Below are 21,005 nucleotides of genomic sequence, written 5' to 3' on the forward strand. Positions count from 1 at the left end.
CAAAACATAATTCCAATAAGTAGCCTCTTTTCCTAGGCCTGCTCATTGTTGGTCAGTGGCTACAGCGCAGACCAGAATCAAGATGTTTATTTATATTTAGTTTTGTATTCTGTGCAATCCCTTTTGTTACACAATTAGGTGCTAAGGCAAAGCAACAAGCCAAGTTATGTTCTCCGTTACTACTGGTGTAAACGGAAGGCAGTTTCATGGACTCTCGACTATTTAACTTGATTTATAGCAGAGCTAATGACGGCAAGATATTACCCAGGGGCTGTAATTATTTCGCAATCATCACAGGTAGAAAATAAAAATTTGTAAGGGCTGAGTATCATTGTTCAGAGCACGGTTATCTTTGGCAGTCCCAGGCCCCTGCGGCCACGCCCACGCCACCCGGGGTTACCGGCTGCGCACCCCCAGCGGCCTCCTGACAGGGCACCGATGGCGGGGCGGCCCCGGCGCCCCCCTCACACCGAGGCACCACCGCCCCGCCGCCCACACCAGGAACCCGCTCCATGCCTAAACAACGCAGCTCCGGCGCCGGTCCGCCACGCGACTGGGGGGACTGTCCCAGCCAGCCGCTGCCGGCCGCCAGGGGCGGGCCGGGCCCCGGGGCCGTGTCGGTGGCCCAACCCGGCCCTCACCGTCCGCCCTCACCGTCCGCAGCCACAGCCCCGCCCCGCTGCCTAACGCCCCGCGCGCGCGCTCTGGGCGGGCCTCCCCCCGCCTGCCGGCCAATAGCAGCGCGCCTTCCTCCGCCCGGCCGTCCCATTGGCCGTTGCGGCGGCTTCCGCCGAGGGCCGGGATTGGTGGCGGAGGGGCGAGCGGCGAAAGGCGGCAGCGGGCAAATCCCCGGCGCACGGCGGCAGCGCGCGTGAGTCCCCGCGCGAGACCCCCCCGGCCCTGCGCGCGCCCTCCTCCCCCCCCCCCAGCCCTTTTCCCCTCAGCCCCCGCCCGGCGGACGCGCTGTGGCCATGGCGGCGCCGGTACCGCCCGGCCCCTCCGCGGGGACGGGGGATCCCCACTCGGCGCGGCCTGATCGACCCTGGGGAGGCTCCGCTCGGCCCTCCTAGCGCCGCGCCTCGCGGCGGGCCTCCGGCTCTGCCCTTCCCCACGCGACCGACCCGGAGCCGCGCTACCGGGAGCTGCCCGGTGAGGCCGGGCCGCTGTGACAGCTCCGGGTGCGCCCCCTCTGCCCGGCACCGCCAGCCCACCCGGGACTGCGGGGCGTGACTCCCGCTGTGGGGCTTGTAACGGACGGACCGACCGTCTGCCAAATGTCATCTTACTGCGGGACCCAAGCCAGGCACACAATTTGCTTCTCTTAACTGACAAAGTAGAGATATTAATGTCAACTTTTGCTTTGCGCGTGCTGAGCAGCTTTTTCCAGGGTGTGTGAGTTCCCGCTTGAAGGCGCCCTGGCGGCGGCAGGCTGGTTGCGGCCGGGCATTGGGCAGCAGCACCGATTTTGGTGTGCGAGGCTCAGATACTGACTCGGAAAACCTTGAAGCTACGCGGGCTCTTTCAATCTGTCACTGTCTGGGGTTTTTTTAACTTGTTTTGTTATTATGGGGAATATTTTTTTTTAATTGGACGTGTGATTTCACTGCAGGAAAGTTCTTTGAGCTGCAACTTTGGATCATTTCATTCTTCCTCTTAGTTTTTTCTCTCTAATGGTGTCTTTTGGGTGTTTTTTAATGTAAAAACTAAATATCTGACTGAATCAAACTTTGTTTGATGTTCCATTTTATAACTATTAAGCCCACTTCCAAATTAGTAAACCATTTTTTAATATACTCAAGTATTCAGTTCTGCAGATGGTAGCTCGTGCATTTAACACGAATGGAAATGACGCCTGGAGTTTCTGAGCCCCTTTCACCCTTCTCACGTGTTCCCGGGGCGGTCCGCAGGCAGACAGAAGCATTCATTTTCTTTTGCTAAGCAAGGTGTTGTGGCTAGCCTTGAACTGGAAGAGCCCAGAGCAGAGGCTGGTGTGGGGCTGGATTAGAGCAAGCAGGCCATAGTGAGCGGCACGGATGCCTGTATTAGTTTGCACTCCATATTCTGCTAATGAGGCTGTGCCATTTCAGGTCTGGAACAGGCTTATCTGCCTACTCAGCACTAGCGGAGGGAGTGTCTACCTGTGAGAGACTAGAAGTATCTCTAATCTCATTCCATTAGTTTCCAAGTCGCACTCTCCAGCAAAGCTCCCTCAAAAAAAGAGGCCGTTGCCTGTCCCTGTTCTGGTGCACGAGGATGACAGACTAAAGGTAGCCTGAATTCTCTGGGGACAAAATATATTTCTAGTTCCACAACTGAAACAGATGAATCCTTTCATTTGAAGTTTTTCAGAATAGGTTTCCCCCTGGTGGAAAAGTTCAGCCAGAACTTTGAAGGTCTGGCAGTTACAAGCAAGGAAGATTTTTGAATGGAACCAGTGTTGGGCAGCTGTAAGATCTGGTGCTTCCAGGCTCACTTATTACTGGTTATCCCGTCCAGGGGCTATCTGCCTTTTTTTCCCCTCATGAAATATGGTTTTCCTCATGAACTGGTTGGATGGTTGCATCCAGAGGGTACTGGAGTGACAGCTCAATGTCCGGATGGAGACTGGTGACGAGTGGTGTCCCTTAGGGGTCTGTATTGGGACGAGTACTGTTCAATATATTCATCATTGACACAGACAGTGGGATGGAGTGCGCCCTCAGCAAGCTTGTGGACAGCACTAAGCTGAGTGCTGAGGTTGACACGCCAGAGGGACCTGGACAAGCTCGAGAAGTGGGCCTGTGTGAAGCTCTTGAGGTTCAACAAGGCCAAGTGCAGGGTCCTGCCCCGGGTTGGAGCAACCCCTGGTATCAATACAGGCTGGGGCATGAAGGGATTAAGACCAACCCTACAGAGAAGAACTTGGGGGTACTGCTGGATGAAAAGTTGCATGTGAGCTGATAATGCACGCTTGCAGCCCAGAAAGCCAGCCACATCCTGGGTCCCATTTTAGCAGGGCCTGTTGCACTAGGACAAGAGGTAATGGCTTTAAACTCAAAGAGGAAAGGTTTAGGCTAGCATATGAGGAAGAAATTTTTTACAATGAGGGTGGTGAAACACTGGAACAGATTCCCAGAGAGGTGGTAGATGCCCCATCCCTGGAAACATTCAAGGCCAGCTTGGATGGGACTCTGAGTAACCTAATCTAGTTGAAGATGTCCCTGCTCATCGCAGAGGGGTTGGACTAGATGACCTTTAAAGGTCCCTACCAACCCAAGCTATTCTATGATTATATGAAATGGGATTATCAGGTTTTTTTTTTCATTGTACGATATTAGTACACCATACTAAGTTACACTTTTATTTACAGAGTTTCCAAGATTTGGAAAGAAGTGTTTCAAAATAAGCACGTGCTATTATTGTTGTGGAGGGAGGGCAACAAATCACAGAATCAATAATTATGGCTTTTGTTGATCTGCTGTAGAAGAGAGAGAAATCTCTCATATTGAGAAGATATTTTTTTCTCTTACAATTTCTTTCAGGTTTTCTGCCTTTATCTGGGTGTTGCAGTATGCATTGCAGATATTCCTGTGCACATCAGTTCTTTGCCTTTCAAAGCAAACTTCAGGGAAGAGATAATGCTTTAATGTGAATCAGGAAACACAAGAGATGAAAGAAAATCACTTGTGTCTAAGCTTGTCCTGCAGTCTTCCTTCCCTTCCCCCTTTTTTCCTGTTATTGGAGTGGGTTTACTGGTTTAGTTTTTTACTAGGGTGATCGGTGAAGCCTTGTTTTAAGTAGCACAGAGGAACTCCTCAGACTCCCTAAATCTCATCTCAGGAACTGAGTGCAGGGCCAGGAAGTGTCTTACCAGATATGCTTGCTCCCCCAGGTGTCCAGAAGTGGTCTTCAAAGTCTTGGATTTTTTTTACTTCAGGTTTGTTTCATGATGGAAACAGTGGTGAAGTCTCACTGTGAGGAACAGTACCCTCATCAGGCTGAAGACTTCCATGGGAAGCATGAGCAGAACAGCAAGCTTTCAGGTATGTGCTAAAATAGGGATTGCTAACGTTGTTTTGTTGCTGACATGATTCTTCATCGCTTCAGGAAGTTTCGGCATCAATTATAAGCCTGTCTGTTTATGCTCCTATTGTATAAAGAATTAAAGAAATGAAAATATTTGAGGTTGCTTTTGATTTTAAGCTTATTCTTGCATTCCATGTGTTAACAAAACTTCATCAGCAGTAGTTTGTTACAATTCACTAACCCTACTATTTATTTATTACAGAATGTTACTATAAGGCCATACCAGAATTTCAAAAAGGAAGTCCTTGAGAATAAAATTTTCTGACCAGACAAGTCCAAAAAAATATTTTTTTTCCTTTTAACCTATAATCACCAGCTTTCTCATTAGATTTCTTTAGATGTGTCTATGCGCATAAAAACACCATTCTTGCTCTTACCAGAGAAGCTGAACTGCGAATGTGGGCTCTGATAGTGTTTTTTTGTTGCTCGTTGTTGGGTCTCTCTGTGAATATACTTCAACCTAGACTTTCTGTGCAATGCTTGCTCAAGTAATTGTGGGTGGTCAGTCAGCTTATATAGAATGGTACTGATTTTCCTAGAAATAGATCATCCTCTGTCAGTCTCCTGCACATCCACGTCCAGAATTATGTAGAGTGATGCTGAATAACATTTAATTGTCTCACTTTGCAAATGCTTTTCATTCTAGGAAGTAATTACTTTAAAATCTGCTCACAGAAAATGTTAGATATTATTATTACTACACACTGATAGCACAATGCCTGTATGTTCTCTATACCCAACTGGGGATTCAGGCACCCAGAAGAGAACAGATGATGTTTATACTGCTGTATATCAACAAGGGCAGTCACTGGATGTTTCTAGCACTTTTTGGGATCTTTCACACAAGAAGCAGTGTTGAGTTCTTAAAAGCTCTCAGTGCCTTGGGTAGGCGCTGCTCTAGCCTAGGACCTGCAGCCTGTGTCACCCAGCTGTTAGTGCTCCGACAGCATTGAACTTTGTCCAGGCAGGAACCCGAATTCAGTGTCAGACAAAATGGAGTATTTGGCAGATTTTTGTAACAGTTATCGAAACAGCTTTTCGTGATTGTTAGTATTTACTTTAGGACTGTTAGACTGGTGGCACAAAACAGCCCAAAAACCTGCTATGGTAAGGAAAGTAGAAATCTGATGGTTTCTAAAGACTTAAAAAATGTGCCTTTTGAGTCCTTCTTAGGAGTCTTGGGTTTTGCCAGAGTTAAGTCCTTTTTTCCTAACCAAGCAACTTTAGTTGAGAAATTCCAGTGCAAATTTTACACTGTAAGTTACTATCAGTGTATTTTTTTTAGTAAAAACTGAAGCTTGAGCAACTGTCATGAGGTCAGAATAAAACACAAGCCTTTGAACAAAACTGTAAGTTGCTGTCTTTGGAGCAGGTTAGATATCAAACTAGTTCTAAACAATGTTGTTCTAACAGAGCCTGTTAGAACCATACCACTGTTGCAAACCACTTTCTAGCTGTGTCCTGTGGCTACGGACCTCTTGGGATGAAGTTTGTGTAGGATGTTTCAGAACCCAATAACAGGATTATCTTCCTGAGGGGAAAGGCCTGTGTCTTTGAGTGATGCAATAACATTTCGGTGTTAATTCTTTATAGTTCTGTTACATGGTTTCATCTCTTAACGTCCTTGAGTATTCCTGGGGAAAATGGAACATGGTACGAATATCAGCTTTTACCCTTCCTGTGTTTTCTGAAGATTTCAGAAAGATTTCTTGAATGTCTTGCATTTGTTACATAATAAATGAACATTTGTGTAAAACATTGAAATTACTGCGCAAAGTAACTGTGAATACCACTTTTTAAATGATAAAGCTTTTTATCAACGGTTCTCTTTTCGTGACAGAACAACAAGAATTACAACAATAATAGTTAAATTTCTTAATAAAGTTCTGAGTACATGGGCAATATGAATGCTATCATTTCAAAAAACATTATGTAGTAACTTCCTGAATTTTTAGTGTTATTTTCAATAGAAATTTTTGCTCTATTGATAGGAAAATGAAGTGGTTCCTCAGACTTTCAATTTCCTACTTTTCAAGGTGTTTAGCTTAATCTGGCTCTCTAATATTGGGGAATAAACAGAATAACTGTAGAGTTGACCGGTTTTCTTTAGCCTTTTTTGGGGATTATTAGACACAGGGTCCTGTACATCTTGACTGTTAGTACAAGTATTATCATTTTTATCTGAGGATATTTTTAAAGTTCTTAGATATGATTCCTAGCAGAACTGATTAACCTTTTACTTGTATTTGTTGATCAAAACAGTATCTTAAATGAATGTTAGCAGTTTTGGTGTGTAGTGTAGAGGGTTTTTTTCATTCCTGAAATATGCCCCCTGAAATGACTTAAAATAACTTGGAGAAGCAGAGCGACCCACTTAAAGGAAAAAAAAAAGTAAACTGATAGTAAGAGAGGTAGCAGGCTTCGGTACTCAAAAGTATGTTGTTTTTTATAAATTTTTGAAATAAAACAAAATAATTACAATCGAAAGTTAGCTACATCTTGAATTACCAACTTATTTATTAGTCTTTTACCAGGAATAAAGTGTTCTTTGGGCAGATTTTGTTGCTGTATGAAGTGACCTAATATAGAAGGTTGGGGATACATGCTAATCTGGACTTTGTTTCTAGCATATCAGTGCTATTTTGAAAATAATTCTTATTGCTTATGACTTATTGTCTTGATAAAACACAGTACATTTTTATGTACACAATACAATTTATATATTTATGTTAAATTAAAATTATTATTAATTTTTAGGATGAAAAATGCATACACTTTTTTTCCATTTGATTGACTTTCCAAATACCAGTTTGTGCTTACTTCTGTATAACAAAACATTCTTCACCCCTGCTTTACAGAGGGTGATGGAAATTAGTGACAGCCTTTACATACTTCATAGCTTCAAAAGAAGTGAATTCTTATGCAGGGTATAGAGAACACTAAACTGCAAGGATTTGTAAACTGAATGGAAAACTGCATAATTTTTTGAAATAATACAGTACAACATCCTTGTTATGCCATCTAGTGATTGCAGCACAAAGTGCAGCGACTTAACTGCAGAGGAAGCGTATTTTTTGGTGTTTACTAGTTTAAATAACAGTGTGAAAGACTGCATTATTGATCTAAAAAAAACCCAAACCAAACAACTTAAATTCTTTTCCTACATTTTTGATTTGCCTCCCACGGATGTGCTCTCCTGTGCTACAGAAACAACTATATAGTTTTGTCTTTTATTAAATTTGTGTTGCAAGTCTCATGAAAATACTTAACAATATTTATCAGATGTCTTACTAACCAGAAGGCTTTTGTCCTCTTGAGAATTGGCAGGTGGCAGATAAGTAAAAAAAATATATTTTTTTTAAAATGCTGCAGCTTATAAGGGAGTGTGATGAAGAACCACGATACTATCAAGTATGCAGATGGTAATGTCAGCAGTGATAGATACCTGTCTGCTGTTTTTTCCTCTGTTTATGTGAATTCACTGTCCTATGAACTGAAGTGCGATTTGTGATCTCAAATATAGATCAGATATTGAATCAAGCAATAAAATTCATAACTTATTTCCCCCATTCTTTCCACAGCAGGAATAAAAAGAGATATTGAAAACCTTTATGAAGCAGTGCCACAGCTTGTAAATGTGTTCAAAATTAAGGAAAAAATTGGAGAAGGTAAATGTTTTATTTTAGGTTGCTTAGAGTCAGATTTCTTTTGGTATTTCTAATTTAAAGGGTATAAATCTAAGATCCCAATACATGCAATTTAAGCCAAATGCCTCCTTGATTTACTGCTTGGTCTCTGTAGGAGTTCTAATATGTTGCTGAGCATATAGGTGTGTTAATTAGGGACATTTTCAGGATATTTTACTTGAAAATCTGGTATATTAAAGCCTTTAAAAAAACCCCAGCATTCCAGTATCGACAACTAAAAATTTTTGAGGTAGATTCGAGTAAGTAAGTCTTTTAACACTCCATTCTTTTTCTCTTTTGCATGAGAAACCTATTTATATGCAGCTGTGTTTTGACATATTTAACTGCTGTTCCTTAAGTTGGCTTTGTTTCCACTGAAACCCTGTGGGCAGAACTGGAGGAGGAAAATGAAAGATTATAGCTGCTTTATTAAAAAAAAATAAATACTATAATACTTTTTTAAAGACATACAGTATCAAATTTTAGAATGCTTGTGTACACCTCACAACCTCTCCCCTGTTTCAACCTCCCCCCTTCAAAAAACCCAGCTCCATTCACCACATCAATACAAAATTTCAAAAACAACAACAAAAAAAGGAGTTCTGCCTATAAAAAAGATAGTATAATTAAACAAAATCTTTTATTATGAATAGTGCTCTGATTTTACTTCTTGGGAGCAAACAATGCTTTTAAAAAATATACCACTTGCAGTTCTGCAACATTATGAGAAAACAAGCTTTGACTTAGGATTCCACTCTGGAGTCATTTACATTTTAGCAGTTCTTGAAACCAAAAATAAGGTCTTAGCCTTGTTGCTATGATCAGTTCTACTGAATGTATGGGACTTTAGATTTATTTGTTTATGACTGCAAGAAGTATTTAGAGTTTTTGTTGGCACTTTGATGTATGTATGCACTTACAGACTGCTGTTGAACTAGCATGATGCGAACAATACTTAAAATGTAATCAAAAGTAATTTGTACTGTTTATTCATATGGAAGTATGTTCAGATATCTCAGATCATTAGGAAAAAATAACTTCTAAGAGGTATATTAGGATATCCTTAAAATTAAATGGGTGGGTAAGTTTATTGTAGTCTGAATACTCCCTTTCCCAAATGAGTCTATTGTGTTTTGTCTATGCAGTGATGCTCTAGGCAAACAAATAGTGAAGTTACACATCATGAGAGAAGTCTTACTTTAGAGATAAGGTAACAGAATTAGGAAAAATGTAGCAGTTTCAGAAGTGCTTTGAATAGTAAAGGCAGTGCTTTCCAGATTAGCATTATATAGCCCACTTATATCGTAGGGAGAGAAGAGTTAGATGTCAGATGAAAGTAAGCTACCTAAACAAGAAAGAAAATCAAAGATAGGAAATTTACATTCAAAGAACTCTGTGTCCCAGGCAAGTTAGACAGTGTTACATTTGCATTTTTACTGACATAAAAAACTTGTATACAAGATCACTGAATTCAGTAGTAGAAAAAAGGAACTGCGTTTTTCTCTTATGGAATCTGCTTTTGATGTAGTCTCAAGTATACTGCAGGATTGTGAACAGTTAGATCACTTTTCTAAAAATCTGAATTGACCTAATTAAAAATGTTGAAGACTGGTTTTCTCCCTTCTTTACAGGTACCTTTAGTTCTGTTTACTTGGCCACAGCACAACTACAAACAGGACGCGAGGAAAAAATGGCTCTGAAACACTTGATTCCAACCAGCCACCCTCTGCGAATTGCTGCTGAACTTCAGTGCCTCACAGTAGCAGGGTACATAATCAACAACAAAAAAAAGATGACTGTCATGACTGAACTGCTCAACATTGTCTCACTGTTCTGTATTTATTTATTTTAAGTTTTGGCACTTCACTTGCCTTTTTTTTAACCGCAGAAACGTGTATTCTTTTTATCAAGAGCAAGTAAGAAATGGAGTGTCTTACCTGTAAGGGATGCCCTTTTCTGCTTGTCTCGGTTTGCGGATGGTGCTGTATTTTCCATCTGAGAAGTTCTATGATGTATCTCTGAGATAAAAAAAATTCCAGTTGTGAAACGCATGGAAAAAAGAATCTCTTCATCAGGAAGTGTGGTTTTAAGCATGAATACTTGTTGCCAGAGTGTGCTGAATAGCACCTTCTTAAAGTAGTTGGTATCGTGAAGGTTAGGGTCCTACATTTAATTACAGCTGTGACTACAAACCATGGCCCCACAAATAATCTGTGGAGCCCTCGTTGCAAATTGCAGAACCCAAACGGAACCTAACAATGAGAGGCAACGGCGTAACTGCTGACAGCTGATAAGATTGCTGTCAAAATATGAATTAGATTATAAAAGAAAGCCTGACCTCAAGTTTTTAAGAAATAAAGGAAAATAAACATCTATCTTCCGGTCTTTATTCAGTGACGTTACTTTTCTTCTAGGGGACAAGATAACGTTATGGGAGTTAAATATTGCTTTAGGAAGAATGATCATGTGGTTATTGTTATGCCATATCTGGAACATGAATCCTTCTTGGTGAGTCTCAGACTTTTTATGTGTAGCAAAAGTTGATAATTAAAAGTAGTTGCATAATTACAGTATCCAAATAATCTTTCAGGACATTTTGAATTCTCTTTCCTTTGAAGAAGTGAGGGAATACATGTTTAATCTGTTTAAAGCGTTGAGGCGCATTCATCACTTCGGTATTGTTCACCGTGACGTCAAGCCCAGTAACTTCCTCTACAACAGGCGGCTGAAAGAGTAAGTCCAGATGACCACATTGTGATCTCATCTGGGGATGTGTGTCTTGGCAGAACAGAGTCAGTTGGGCTTTTTGGGTTTTTTTCCTTCATCTGTATAGCATGTGCTTAAGTAATAAAGCTAATAAAGATATATTTTTTTTTTTCAGTTGTAAAACTTTTCTTTCTGTGTTTGGGGATTTGAGGAGGGAAGGAATTTTCATATTTAATGTAATATCTGCCTCACAGAGTGACAAGTACCTGAAAAAATGAAGATTTTACTACTGAGTAAAAGTACTACACTTTTGAATGAGAAGAATAAAATCGGTATTTTTTTTAATAAGAAAACTAGTAGTGACTTGTGCATAGGCTGATATTTATAAATTTTTACTCATGCACAGAGTAAAACCAATACAGAAAATATAGCTAGATTTGGGCTGTTTTCGCCTTACATTGAATTAATGTTTATAACTAGTAGGGGTGGGTTTTTTGCCTGCAAGTTACAATGTTTAAAGACTGTAAAAAGTGAGGTAGTGCTTTTTTGTGAAGCAAGTGGGTGAAATGGGTGAAGGGTGTAGAGCATAAGTCTTATGAGGGGTGGCTGGGGGAACTGGGGTTGTTTAGCCTGGAGAAAAGGAGCCTGAGGGGAGACCTTATCGCTCTCTACAACTACCTGAAAGGAGGCGGTAGCGGGGTGGGGATCAGTCTCTTCTCCCAAGTAACAACCGATAGGATGAGAAGAAGTGGCCTCAAGTTGTGTCGGGGAGATTTAGGCTGAATATTAGTAAAAATTCCTTCACCAAAAGGATTAGCAAACTTTGGAACAGGTTGCCCAGGAAAGTGGTTGAGTCACTGGTCCTGGTGGTATTTAAAAGATGTGCAGACATAGCATTTAGGGACATGGTTTAGTGGGACTTAGCAGTGTTCGGTTTACAGTTGGACTCGATGATCTTAAAGGTCTTTTCCAACCTAAATGATTCTATGATTCCATGTAGTGAAAGTTTGTAGGGGAGATTTGATTGTATTTTGCCAGAATTTGAGAAATACTGATTGATTGATTTATTTGTTTATTTTTTAATCTGTCCAAATGAATTCATACTGTTGTTTTGTTCTTCTAGTGTTGGTTTGAACCTTAATCTCTACTTTGGGTGTGGCAGCCATGGAGTTGAGTTTGTCTGAAACCCAGAGACAGCCAGATTGCCTCTGTACTGTTTGTAACAAAAAAATAATTCTTTTAAAGAAAGGTCTAAAATGTGAACTAATGTAGTCTTACCTATTTGAAGACTGAAGTAAATTCCAGTGGTGTTGCTTGAAGCCTGGCAAAACTCTCAGCATTGTTAACGTTGTCTGTCTTCACTGCTACATTTGTGCCTCTGCCCATGGGAGTCTCTTGTACTTGTTCACTGAAGGTTTGGAGCTGTAGGACTAGAACGACCCCAGAAATGAGTTGCTGGGAATATTTTTTTAACACCATTGGAGCAAGTATGCACTTGAGAAGATTTTGGGACAAGAAACAATGAAGTAAGATGGGCACAGGGTAAAAACATTGAGGGGATAGGTAAGATAGGACAAGAGGAGGAGAGGAGGAAAATAGGACTGTGGTGCTGGCAGCAGTACAGATAAGCAACATATTGAGTAAAATGTGAAAGAAGGTAAACAAGTAATGAATAGTAAATTGCACTGATTGATGGATACTTTGTGATTCCTGATTTTAAATTTGTGTCTTTCAGGTACGCCTTGGTAGATTTTGGCTTGGCACAAGGAACCCCTGATACGAAAATTGAACTTCTCAAAACAACCCACTCTGAAGACCAGCAGGGAAGTTGTTCGCAAACTAAGCCCACCATAGCCTTGGGAAACGGGGTTTCTGTCGGTGTCACAGCACTTAAACAGATAGCTCAACAGTCAGCCTCAAAAGCAGCTGATAAAAGGTCCAGCTCAATTTCAAAAATACAGATTAAACAAGGAAGAGGAGGAAAGGTTCTCAGTCTTTTTCATTAATGTTGTTGTATGTTTAATGTATTACTTCATCCAACAGGGGGAGATGTAATACCTGAACAGAAGTTGTGCATGCATATCTGGCAGGGTCCTAATGTGATGCACAGCATCACAGTTTTCATATCAAAGTGGCTAGATTTACATAACCCTATTGGCATCGTTCATTATCTGTTAGATATAATACGATGCCGAAGGTTGTACAAAGCCCTAGCGCGGGTTACGATTTAGACAGCCTTAAATCTTTTCTGAAGTGACATGTACTGTGGAACTCCCCCCCAAGCCAATAATTATTCATCTACACTTAGTTACTTAGTTGCATAACAAATGCAGTAAAGGTGATGTTCAGATTGTCTTGGGGCAGTTCTGAGGTGTGATTAGTTTTGTAAGCATGTTTGCTGTTCTGTCTAGACCATGTTTTCTTCATCCACCATAAACTGATGCCTGAAAATGACTTACCATGCAGCTGTTCTTGTTTTATGTCACTTCACACTTTTTTTTTTTTTGAACTGTCAGTATCCAGCTGACTGTGTGTTAGATAGGATCCTTATTGTCCTTTTTGTTGGTATTGTAGGAGGATTCTGCGCACCATTCTGTCCAGCGCTCTGTCTTTGGAGAGAGGAATTTCAATGTCTATAGTTCCACATACCAGGAGAACACGAACACAAAAGTAAGAACTATGACTCATCAGTAAGAGCAAGCTGTTACATATTTGAAAAATTATAGAACTGGTTGTTCTGTAAGACTGGACACTACTCCAGGATGCTGTGGAACTAAAAGTTTTTGAGCAGATTATTAAGTGTGTCTTTGCTTAAAGGCTCAAAGAATTTTTAATTTCTGTTCCAGTCCCTTTTGAAACTCTTAAAGAACTAGTTATTTAGCTGTGTCCCTAGCTGATCTCATTTGTATGCTAAGTTAATCTTTTTTCCTATACATGTATCTGTGCAACTAAGATATACTTAGCTTGTGAAACTTAATTTTTTTAATTTATTTTGCAGTTGAAGTTGGACAGAAAACTTGTAATAAATATTTTTCTGTACTTTTTGTAATTAGTATTTAATATGACAACTTGGAAACCCCAACTAAATTAGTGGGTTTGGCCAACAGTGGTCATCTGAAGTTAGTGCCTGCTTGTTGCTGTGGCATTTCATATACGTTGTTTTTATTCTCATATTGAGCCAAAATAATTGTTGAAACATTTTATTAACTTGAAAAATACTTGTCTTGTAGCTTCAGAATATCTAATGTATATCGTTTTTTAGAAAACACTGAAAAATGTTCTCTGAAGGGGAAGGGGAGGAAATCAGGATTTTTAGAAAGTTCCAGTGTCTGTTTTATAGATGTTGTGATATTGTTAGAAAGGTTTGCTGTCTTCTGTTCTAAAATTGCAGCTTCTTGCTGATGAGTACCCGTATTTTAGGAAATGGCCTACCTATGCAAAGGGAAGCTTCTTAAATATATCTTCTGTAAAATATCTACATTGCAGCTCATAAAACAGGCAAAGATGATAGATGTTTCATCTAGGAAGTTAGTAACAAAGAAGAAGATCACTTCTACCAAAACAGCAAGCAATGGGGCAGCCAGGAAAGCTGCCAGTGGTTGTCCCTCAAACCTGACCTGTGACTGTTATGCAACAGATAGAGTTTGCAGTGTTTGCCTTTCAAGGTAATTTGCTTTGATAATGTCGTAAAATTGTCTGCTATGCTGTCAAGCAAGGTCAGAAACTCTGATTTACTAGGCAGCTGATTTAGTAGTTGAAAGATAGCATTTGATCTGTGCAACCCTTGAAACACTGACTGTGTTCTTTTTAAACAAGAATAATTCATGGAATAATCAGTTCACTGCTATCTGCGGCAAGAGAGATTCACTGTTAATTATTTTTTTGTTGTTATATTTAGTTATCTACCTACCTGTGTTGTAGAAAATGGTTTAAGTTAATTACAACACTTAGAGAAGACAACACATTAATCTGTTATTAGTAGTTATCTAATAGACCTAAATCATGCCAATGGTTTGGATTCTGGAAGTCACAAAGTGTAGAATAAAAAGGAAACATGACTGTTTTGTATTTGTTGATTTAAAAAATAATGTTTAAGTTTTAATAATAGGTTAGAGAATCTCAATAACTCGGTTCAGCTCCATCCCTCTGCAGTTTTGGTTACGACCTACTATTGCCTTTTATCCACACATTGAGGAACAGATTAATGCAGAGAAGTCTGCTTACTAGGCATAGTCATGAAACTGTAGGGTCCCTCTCTTCGCAGACTCAAAATATGGTGATACCAACTTCATTTCAGAAGTATGAAACATGAGGAATTTGCCAGACTCAAAAGAGAAGTGGCCCATAGAAGGAAGGGACTTTAAGCCATACAGGAAAGCTCTGGGAAGTTGTTTTTTGTTTGGTTTTATTTTAAATAATCTCACACCTTTTAGTTAATCTAACAAAAGGTAAATTCTTGTCAACACTCAGAAATAGGGAACCTTAGTTTGCTGTGGACTAATACAAAGCCAGAGCATCCATGTTCAAGAATCTAGTGCATTTTTTTTGTCTTTGGTTCATTAGTCTCAACTTTAGTTTCCTATGAAAACAAGCCTTTAGCAAAAATGATGCAGCTGTTGAATGAAACTAAAAAAGGTCATTGTGAGTGAAGTATGCAAAATAAGTATTTCTGTAATATTACATTATGCTAGATAATATAATAAAAATATAAGAGATAATATAATAAAGCCATTATCTTATGCAACATAATGATTTCGTGCTAGATAATTAGAATCATAGAATCATAGGGTTGGAAGGGACCTCTGGAGATCATCTAGTCCAACCCCCCTGCCAGAGCAGGGTCACCTAGAGCAGGTTGCACAGGAACGCGTCCAGGTGGGTTTTGAATGTCTCCAGAGTTGGAGACTCCACCACCTCTCTGGGCAGCCTGTTCCAGTGCTCTGCCACCCTCAAAGAAAGAAGTTCCTCCTCATGTTGTCATGGAACTTCCTGTGCTCAAGTTGGTGCCCATTACCTCTTGTCCTGTCCCCAGGCACCACTGAAAAGAGCCTGGCCCCATCCTCCTGACACCCATCCTTTAAGTATTTAGATGCTTCAAACTTCTGTAAAACTTGAATAAGGCAGGGTTAGGCTGTTGACACACCTTACACAAGTATATTTTAAAAAATAATATTAAGCATTATTATAATGAGAACTTACTTATCAAACTTTTATATTCTAAGCATGTTTGTCTCTTATTACAAGGTGTCAGCAAGTTGCTCCCAGGGCAGGAACACCTGGATTCAGAGCACCAGAAGTATTAACGAAGTGCCCCACTCAGACCACAGGTACTGCACAACAAACTAAAACATACTTTAGACTTTTTTAGACAGATTGTCACATATAGTTTGCTGTCATAGCAGGCATAGTTAATGGTACAGTTGCAAATGTGTTTTAGAAAGTTAGTACTTTTAATCAGATTTCTTTTCCCTTTTTGCTAGTGCTTTAAATAGCTGGTCTGTAAATGTCATAATTTTTCTTACTGAATTTTTAATTTGTCAGGGTTAAAAACTATCAAGTTAATAAGTTTCAGTAGCCTGAGTAAATACCAGAGCAGAGGGATGGTTAATGCAAGAGGGATGGTTAATGCTGATGCAAGTAGGATGGGAGAGGTTGTGCCTACCTGGAGATTGGAGGACCAATAAAAGCAAAGTTACCTGTTAAACATTTGGTGTATGACCAGGAGTTTTGACTTATCAAAAAGGGGAATAAATACAAATGCCCTCAAAAACTTGATTTGAAATGACAGTTTTTAAGCCACCTTTTTCCTGAATACTTTTTGAGAAAATTGTCAATTTTCAGTACTTAAAGCTTGTATACACACTCATAATAGACTGAATGGTATGTTTGATCAGTTTATCCCTAGATAGCTTAGCGTTATTTGAAACAACATCTGTGCTGTGGGTATGACTGGGATTTCAAGAGGTATGGCAGCCTGTTCGGAGTTAACTGTGCCTATGCTGTAACAGCCAGCTTTACAGGCTAGAAGACATCCAGAAATCCAGGACAAATTTAGACAATCTCTGAATCTGTCTAGACAGAATTTAGGCAGAAAGAAGACATACCTAGGAAATCTTGGACACACGCTAATGTTAAATATGCTTTCAGACGCTTTTCTGTTCTCTAGGGTAATGGAGAGCAGGATTACAGAAAATATAGAAATCCTTGGGTGTGGCACAGACAGCCCTAAAGTACTGAGTCAGTGGTGCCGAGCTCTTGTAGCATTGTCAACAAAGGCCTTAATTAGAACTGGGTAGACTTAATACTAATATTTATGAGATTGTGTTGTATTTGAACTAACAAATCGTCTTGTCTGCTTCCATCTGGGACTGCTGTAGTCATCTCCTTGTATTCCTGCCAATCTTACTGCTAGTTCTGGTCTCTGCGCTGAGACCAAGTTACCAGCTGGATCCAGCTGACTGTAGCCAAAGCCACCTCAGTGCACCTGACCCGGGTTCTCAGTGCAGGGAATACAACCTAAACTCCCAAGTTGACGTTACGCAGGTCCAGTTACACTTCAACTTGGTTTATCCCTCTGCTCCCAAAGGCATAGAGAGGAATCATGATTTTGATGTCATTGCACAGGATCTTGCGGTCTGTTGATGATCCCAGCTCTACCAGAATTGTAGGACCCGGATTTACTATCCATTCAGATATATAATGTCTATTAATTTCAGCGAGAGTTAAGTAATTAAAATTCTTTAAAGGTCTTGACCTTGGTGGCTCTTGATGACTCTCCCAACCACATACTCAGGGTGATGCAACACCTCAAATAGATAGTATCATCTTTTCAACAGTGATACAGTAATACTAAAACTCTTTTTACAGAAACTATGAAGAAGATACAAAATTTTTCCACTGTAAATTGTGCCAAATTATTAACTTAAATTTTTATTTTAATAAGATACTTAAAATCTGGTTTTGCAAGTGAAGTCAACTTAGTAGTTTTTTTTCCCCTCTCTGAAGTCCTGTGCTAATAGTTTTTCTAACTAAAATGTTCAAATTAATTACTTTCTTCTTTACTACTTACTTTTTTGCAGATAAGTAGAATAACTATGGCTTTGTTTCACAACTGTTAATTTTTCTCTTTGGAGTTTGAGAATCCTTCAAACTCTCCTTCACTTCCCTTGCCATCTCTCAAAATGTGCACCTTAGTGAGCCAAAAAATTATGGCAGACAGGTATTCTCATAACTTTCAGTATTAAAGTTTCCATCATGCTTTGGCATCCATCCCCAGAGTACTCTCTGTACTTTTCATAACACAATGAAAGTGAGGAATAACTTCTAAGTATTACAGTTCTTAAACTGGCTATCTTGTCAAGTGATTTCATATTAGAGAGGAACAAAGTTCATCGTAAGATAAATTTTTTATTACTGCCTAACTGTGGCAGCCTCAGTCCCGGAAAAATTCGGATTCACATTCATTTGTGAATTATTTTTTATTTATGATCTTTATATAAGGTTTTCTTCATATGAAGCAAACTTAAATAAGTATCAAAACTCACCAGTTTTTCACCCCCTCTCATCTCCCTGCGTAAAACAACTTCAGACATTGTTTTGGTACCTTTTAAGTTTAGCAAGTTAATGGAATTAGTCATATGAAAAATTCTATGGAAAAGCTTAAACGCTCCCTCTGCATCAAAGCAGGAAATTATTCTTCAATCTAATTATAGTAATTTCCACTGTATGCTGAAGTGTTATCTGTGTGGCCAAAGTCAGTAAGTAATTCAGAACATAATCTGATAGAGACTTTTCAGGTCATAATTTCTTTTTAAAGAAAGTTGTGATTTTGTTTGTTATGAAATTGTGAGTTTGGTTATTACTGAGTTTGCTTTCAATTGCAGCAATTGACATGTGGTCTGCGGGAATCATATTCCTTTCTCTGCTCAGTGGACGGTATCCATTTTACAAAGCAAGTGATGATTTAACCGCTTTGGCACAAATCATGACAGTTCGTGGATCCAGAGAAACCATTCAGGCTGCTAAAACTTTTGGTATGCAAACCTTAATTATGGGGGAAAGAGGAAAATGTATGCTTGGTCTGCCATCTGATGCAGTGACTTACAATCTGTGATATTTTTTTTTCTTCATATGTATAAATTTATTTTTAGGTTTGGGAGTAATTTTGGAGGTAAATCACACCATTTGCATGTAAAACACTAAAACTACTAATCTATATATACAGAGTTCTAAGAAAGTTTTGTATTTTTCTGTCTTTTATAATTTGCATATGGGGTACTTCATGCCATAGGTTTCCCAACCTGTCTACTGCCTTTCACCAAGTCAGGGCCATTTGAGGTGAAATATGTCAACTAAATGTTTTCCACTGGTATTTGACTAGAATTCTTGAGGCAGTGTTTCTATTCCTGTAAAATTTGCCCTGAAGACTTAAGTCAATATGACTTAATATTTATAGTAAACCTTGCTTCCCTCCCACCCCCAGGAAGAGCTAGTTTTTAAAAAAAAAAAAAAAAAAAAGAGGCAAAAACCAACAGGTGGGCTGTTTAAAAAAAAACAAAACAAAGCCACCACCAACAGAAAACACACAAAAACCTAAAATAACCATTCTCCTAAATGTTTACAAGCCAAATGTTGCAGCACTGCTACCTGGAAGTGTAACTGACAGCATCTATTTTCATTCTCCAGACAGAGGTGTGAAAATCAGGGTATCTAATTTTCTTCAGTTCTATTAAAGTGACAGTGAAATGCAAAAAGATGGTGTGCGGGGTGGGTGACAGCCTGTCACTACGTAACTTCACAAACAAAGCCAAACAGCTTTGTTCTGAGCAGAACTGAGATTATTATCCTTCTGACTTGCTGAGGCTATTGCTGTATAACAAACATGGCTGGTTTGGGAGGAGTGGGTAGCTTAGATTTGGGTTTTTGATAGGTTGACTTTTTTTTTTTTAATGGTGGTTACACTTCAAGACATGAAGTTTCTCTGCAACAAACTTAGAAGTTACAGTTGCATGGAAAGTATAATAACATTCCACTTAGTATAAAATATTTTTTTTCCTAGGTAAATCAGTTCTGTGTACCCAAGTCGTCCCAGCACAAAACTTAAGAACCCTCTGTGAGAAGTTGAGAGGAACAAATAGCAGCTGTAAGAGATCCCAGGGTGAAGTGCCCAGCAAGTCTGTCAATGACTCAGCTTTGCCAGTTGCAGTAGACAAATGTGCTCCCGAGACACTTGGAAAACAAATTCACCACTTAGAGAACTTTCAGGAAGGTGACAGTGCTTTGGAAATGAAGGCAACAGACATGAAAGGATGGGATCAGGTTCCTGATGAAGCATATGACCTACTTGATAAGCTACTAGACTTAAACCCTGCAACAAGAATAACTGCAAAAGAGGCTTTGCTGCATCCTTTTTTTAAAGACGTGAGACTCTGAGAAGATGCCATATTCTATTATTGCTTTCATACCTTTTATGTGGAAATGAAGTCCTGAGGTAGTTTTACCTTGCTGCCTATAACATTTATGCTCATTGAAATACCATCACACTGTGCACAAAACTACTGAAACCTTGTCCTGTACAGTTGGACTGCAAATGTAAGTTTACTTTAAGAAATACTTGCAGATGTAAGAGTTACATAAACATCACTAACATGGTCTTATCCTAAGACACTTCTGAGGGGTTATTGCTGTGCATACCTGTTCTCTGAGAAAGTTAACTTTGATCAAAAACTACCAAAAAAAAAAAAAAAAGGTTTCACAAGCTCTATGCTTAATTCTTGAGATATTCCCTTAAAATTTACAAATTTGCCTTAAGGCATGACTGAAATAAGAAAGTGCTTGAGAGACTTTTTTCCATACTTGCATATCTCTGCTTTGTTCCTGATTAGTACATGGGGGACTGAAAATGGAAGAGAGTGTGTTAATTTTGTTCAGACTATTTTCAGAGAACAGTATTACTTTGGGAGTGTTGCTAGAGGAGAGGCCAGGTGCTGGAGGTTATATCATCAAAAGAAAAGTGTAACTGTTTTAAAAGGACATTTTTATTCCTGTCTGGTCTTTCCTAGTTAGGCAATAGTATTAAACGCAATTACTCATTTTGCATCGTCCGTGTTTCCTCAGTGCCATGGGTAACTGTCAATATTCAACAGCTGCTGCCTTCAGAATGTTTCACGTGACACGCATAGCTTTGATTTCTGTTACAGAAACTGATTTTTTTAAGGAATATCTGTTAAATAAACGATTTGTTTTTATAACTTCTGAAGATTGTCTAGAGGTGCTTCTATAAAATTAATCAGGTAAGGTTTTCCCGTGGGATGTTTCTGTTCAGGAAGAATTATGCACATTTGTTTCCTGAATGAATTCCTCAGTGATAGAAAACACTTTTCAGATAGCGCTAGTGTATATGACTGTCATCGTGGAAGTATCTTAATTACCAAGGAAGTCTTACCACAGAGTTAGAAGCCAGCTATTGTTTGGTCCTAAGTAGGAAAAACAACCTTAATAACCTCTAACCCTGTACATTCAACGTGCAAAGTAAGTTACTTTATGTTC

General features: G+C 39.5%; 1 protein-coding gene across 2 annotated transcripts; it reads left to right on the top strand.

Annotated features, from left to right (window-relative positions):
* Positions 1 to 803: 803 nt before the first annotated feature.
* CDC7 (cell division cycle 7) lies at positions 804 to 20,658 on the top strand. 2 transcript variants are annotated; one of them, XM_063343717.1, is made up of 12 exons: positions 804 to 871; positions 3,917 to 4,022; positions 7,647 to 7,733; positions 9,383 to 9,518; positions 10,166 to 10,259; positions 10,342 to 10,484; positions 12,193 to 12,442; positions 13,032 to 13,127; positions 13,944 to 14,122; positions 15,702 to 15,784; positions 18,341 to 18,490; positions 19,516 to 20,658. In XM_063343717.1, the coding sequence occupies exons 2-12, from the start codon at positions 3,926 to 3,928 to the stop codon at positions 19,887 to 19,889; spliced, it is 1,689 nt and encodes a 562-aa protein (XP_063199787.1). In that variant the 5' UTR covers positions 804 to 871; positions 3,917 to 3,925; the 3' UTR covers positions 19,890 to 20,658. The 2 variants fall into 2 exon arrangements, with proteins under 2 accessions (XP_063199787.1, XP_063199788.1); XM_063343718.1 differs by having other exon boundaries at positions 7,650 to 7,733.
* Positions 20,659 to 21,005: the final 347 nt, after the last annotated feature.

Source organism: Chroicocephalus ridibundus, chromosome 8, assembly GCF_963924245.1.
Source record: "Chroicocephalus ridibundus chromosome 8, bChrRid1.1, whole genome shotgun sequence".
Taxonomy (NCBI): Eukaryota; Metazoa; Chordata; class Aves; order Charadriiformes; family Laridae; genus Chroicocephalus; species Chroicocephalus ridibundus.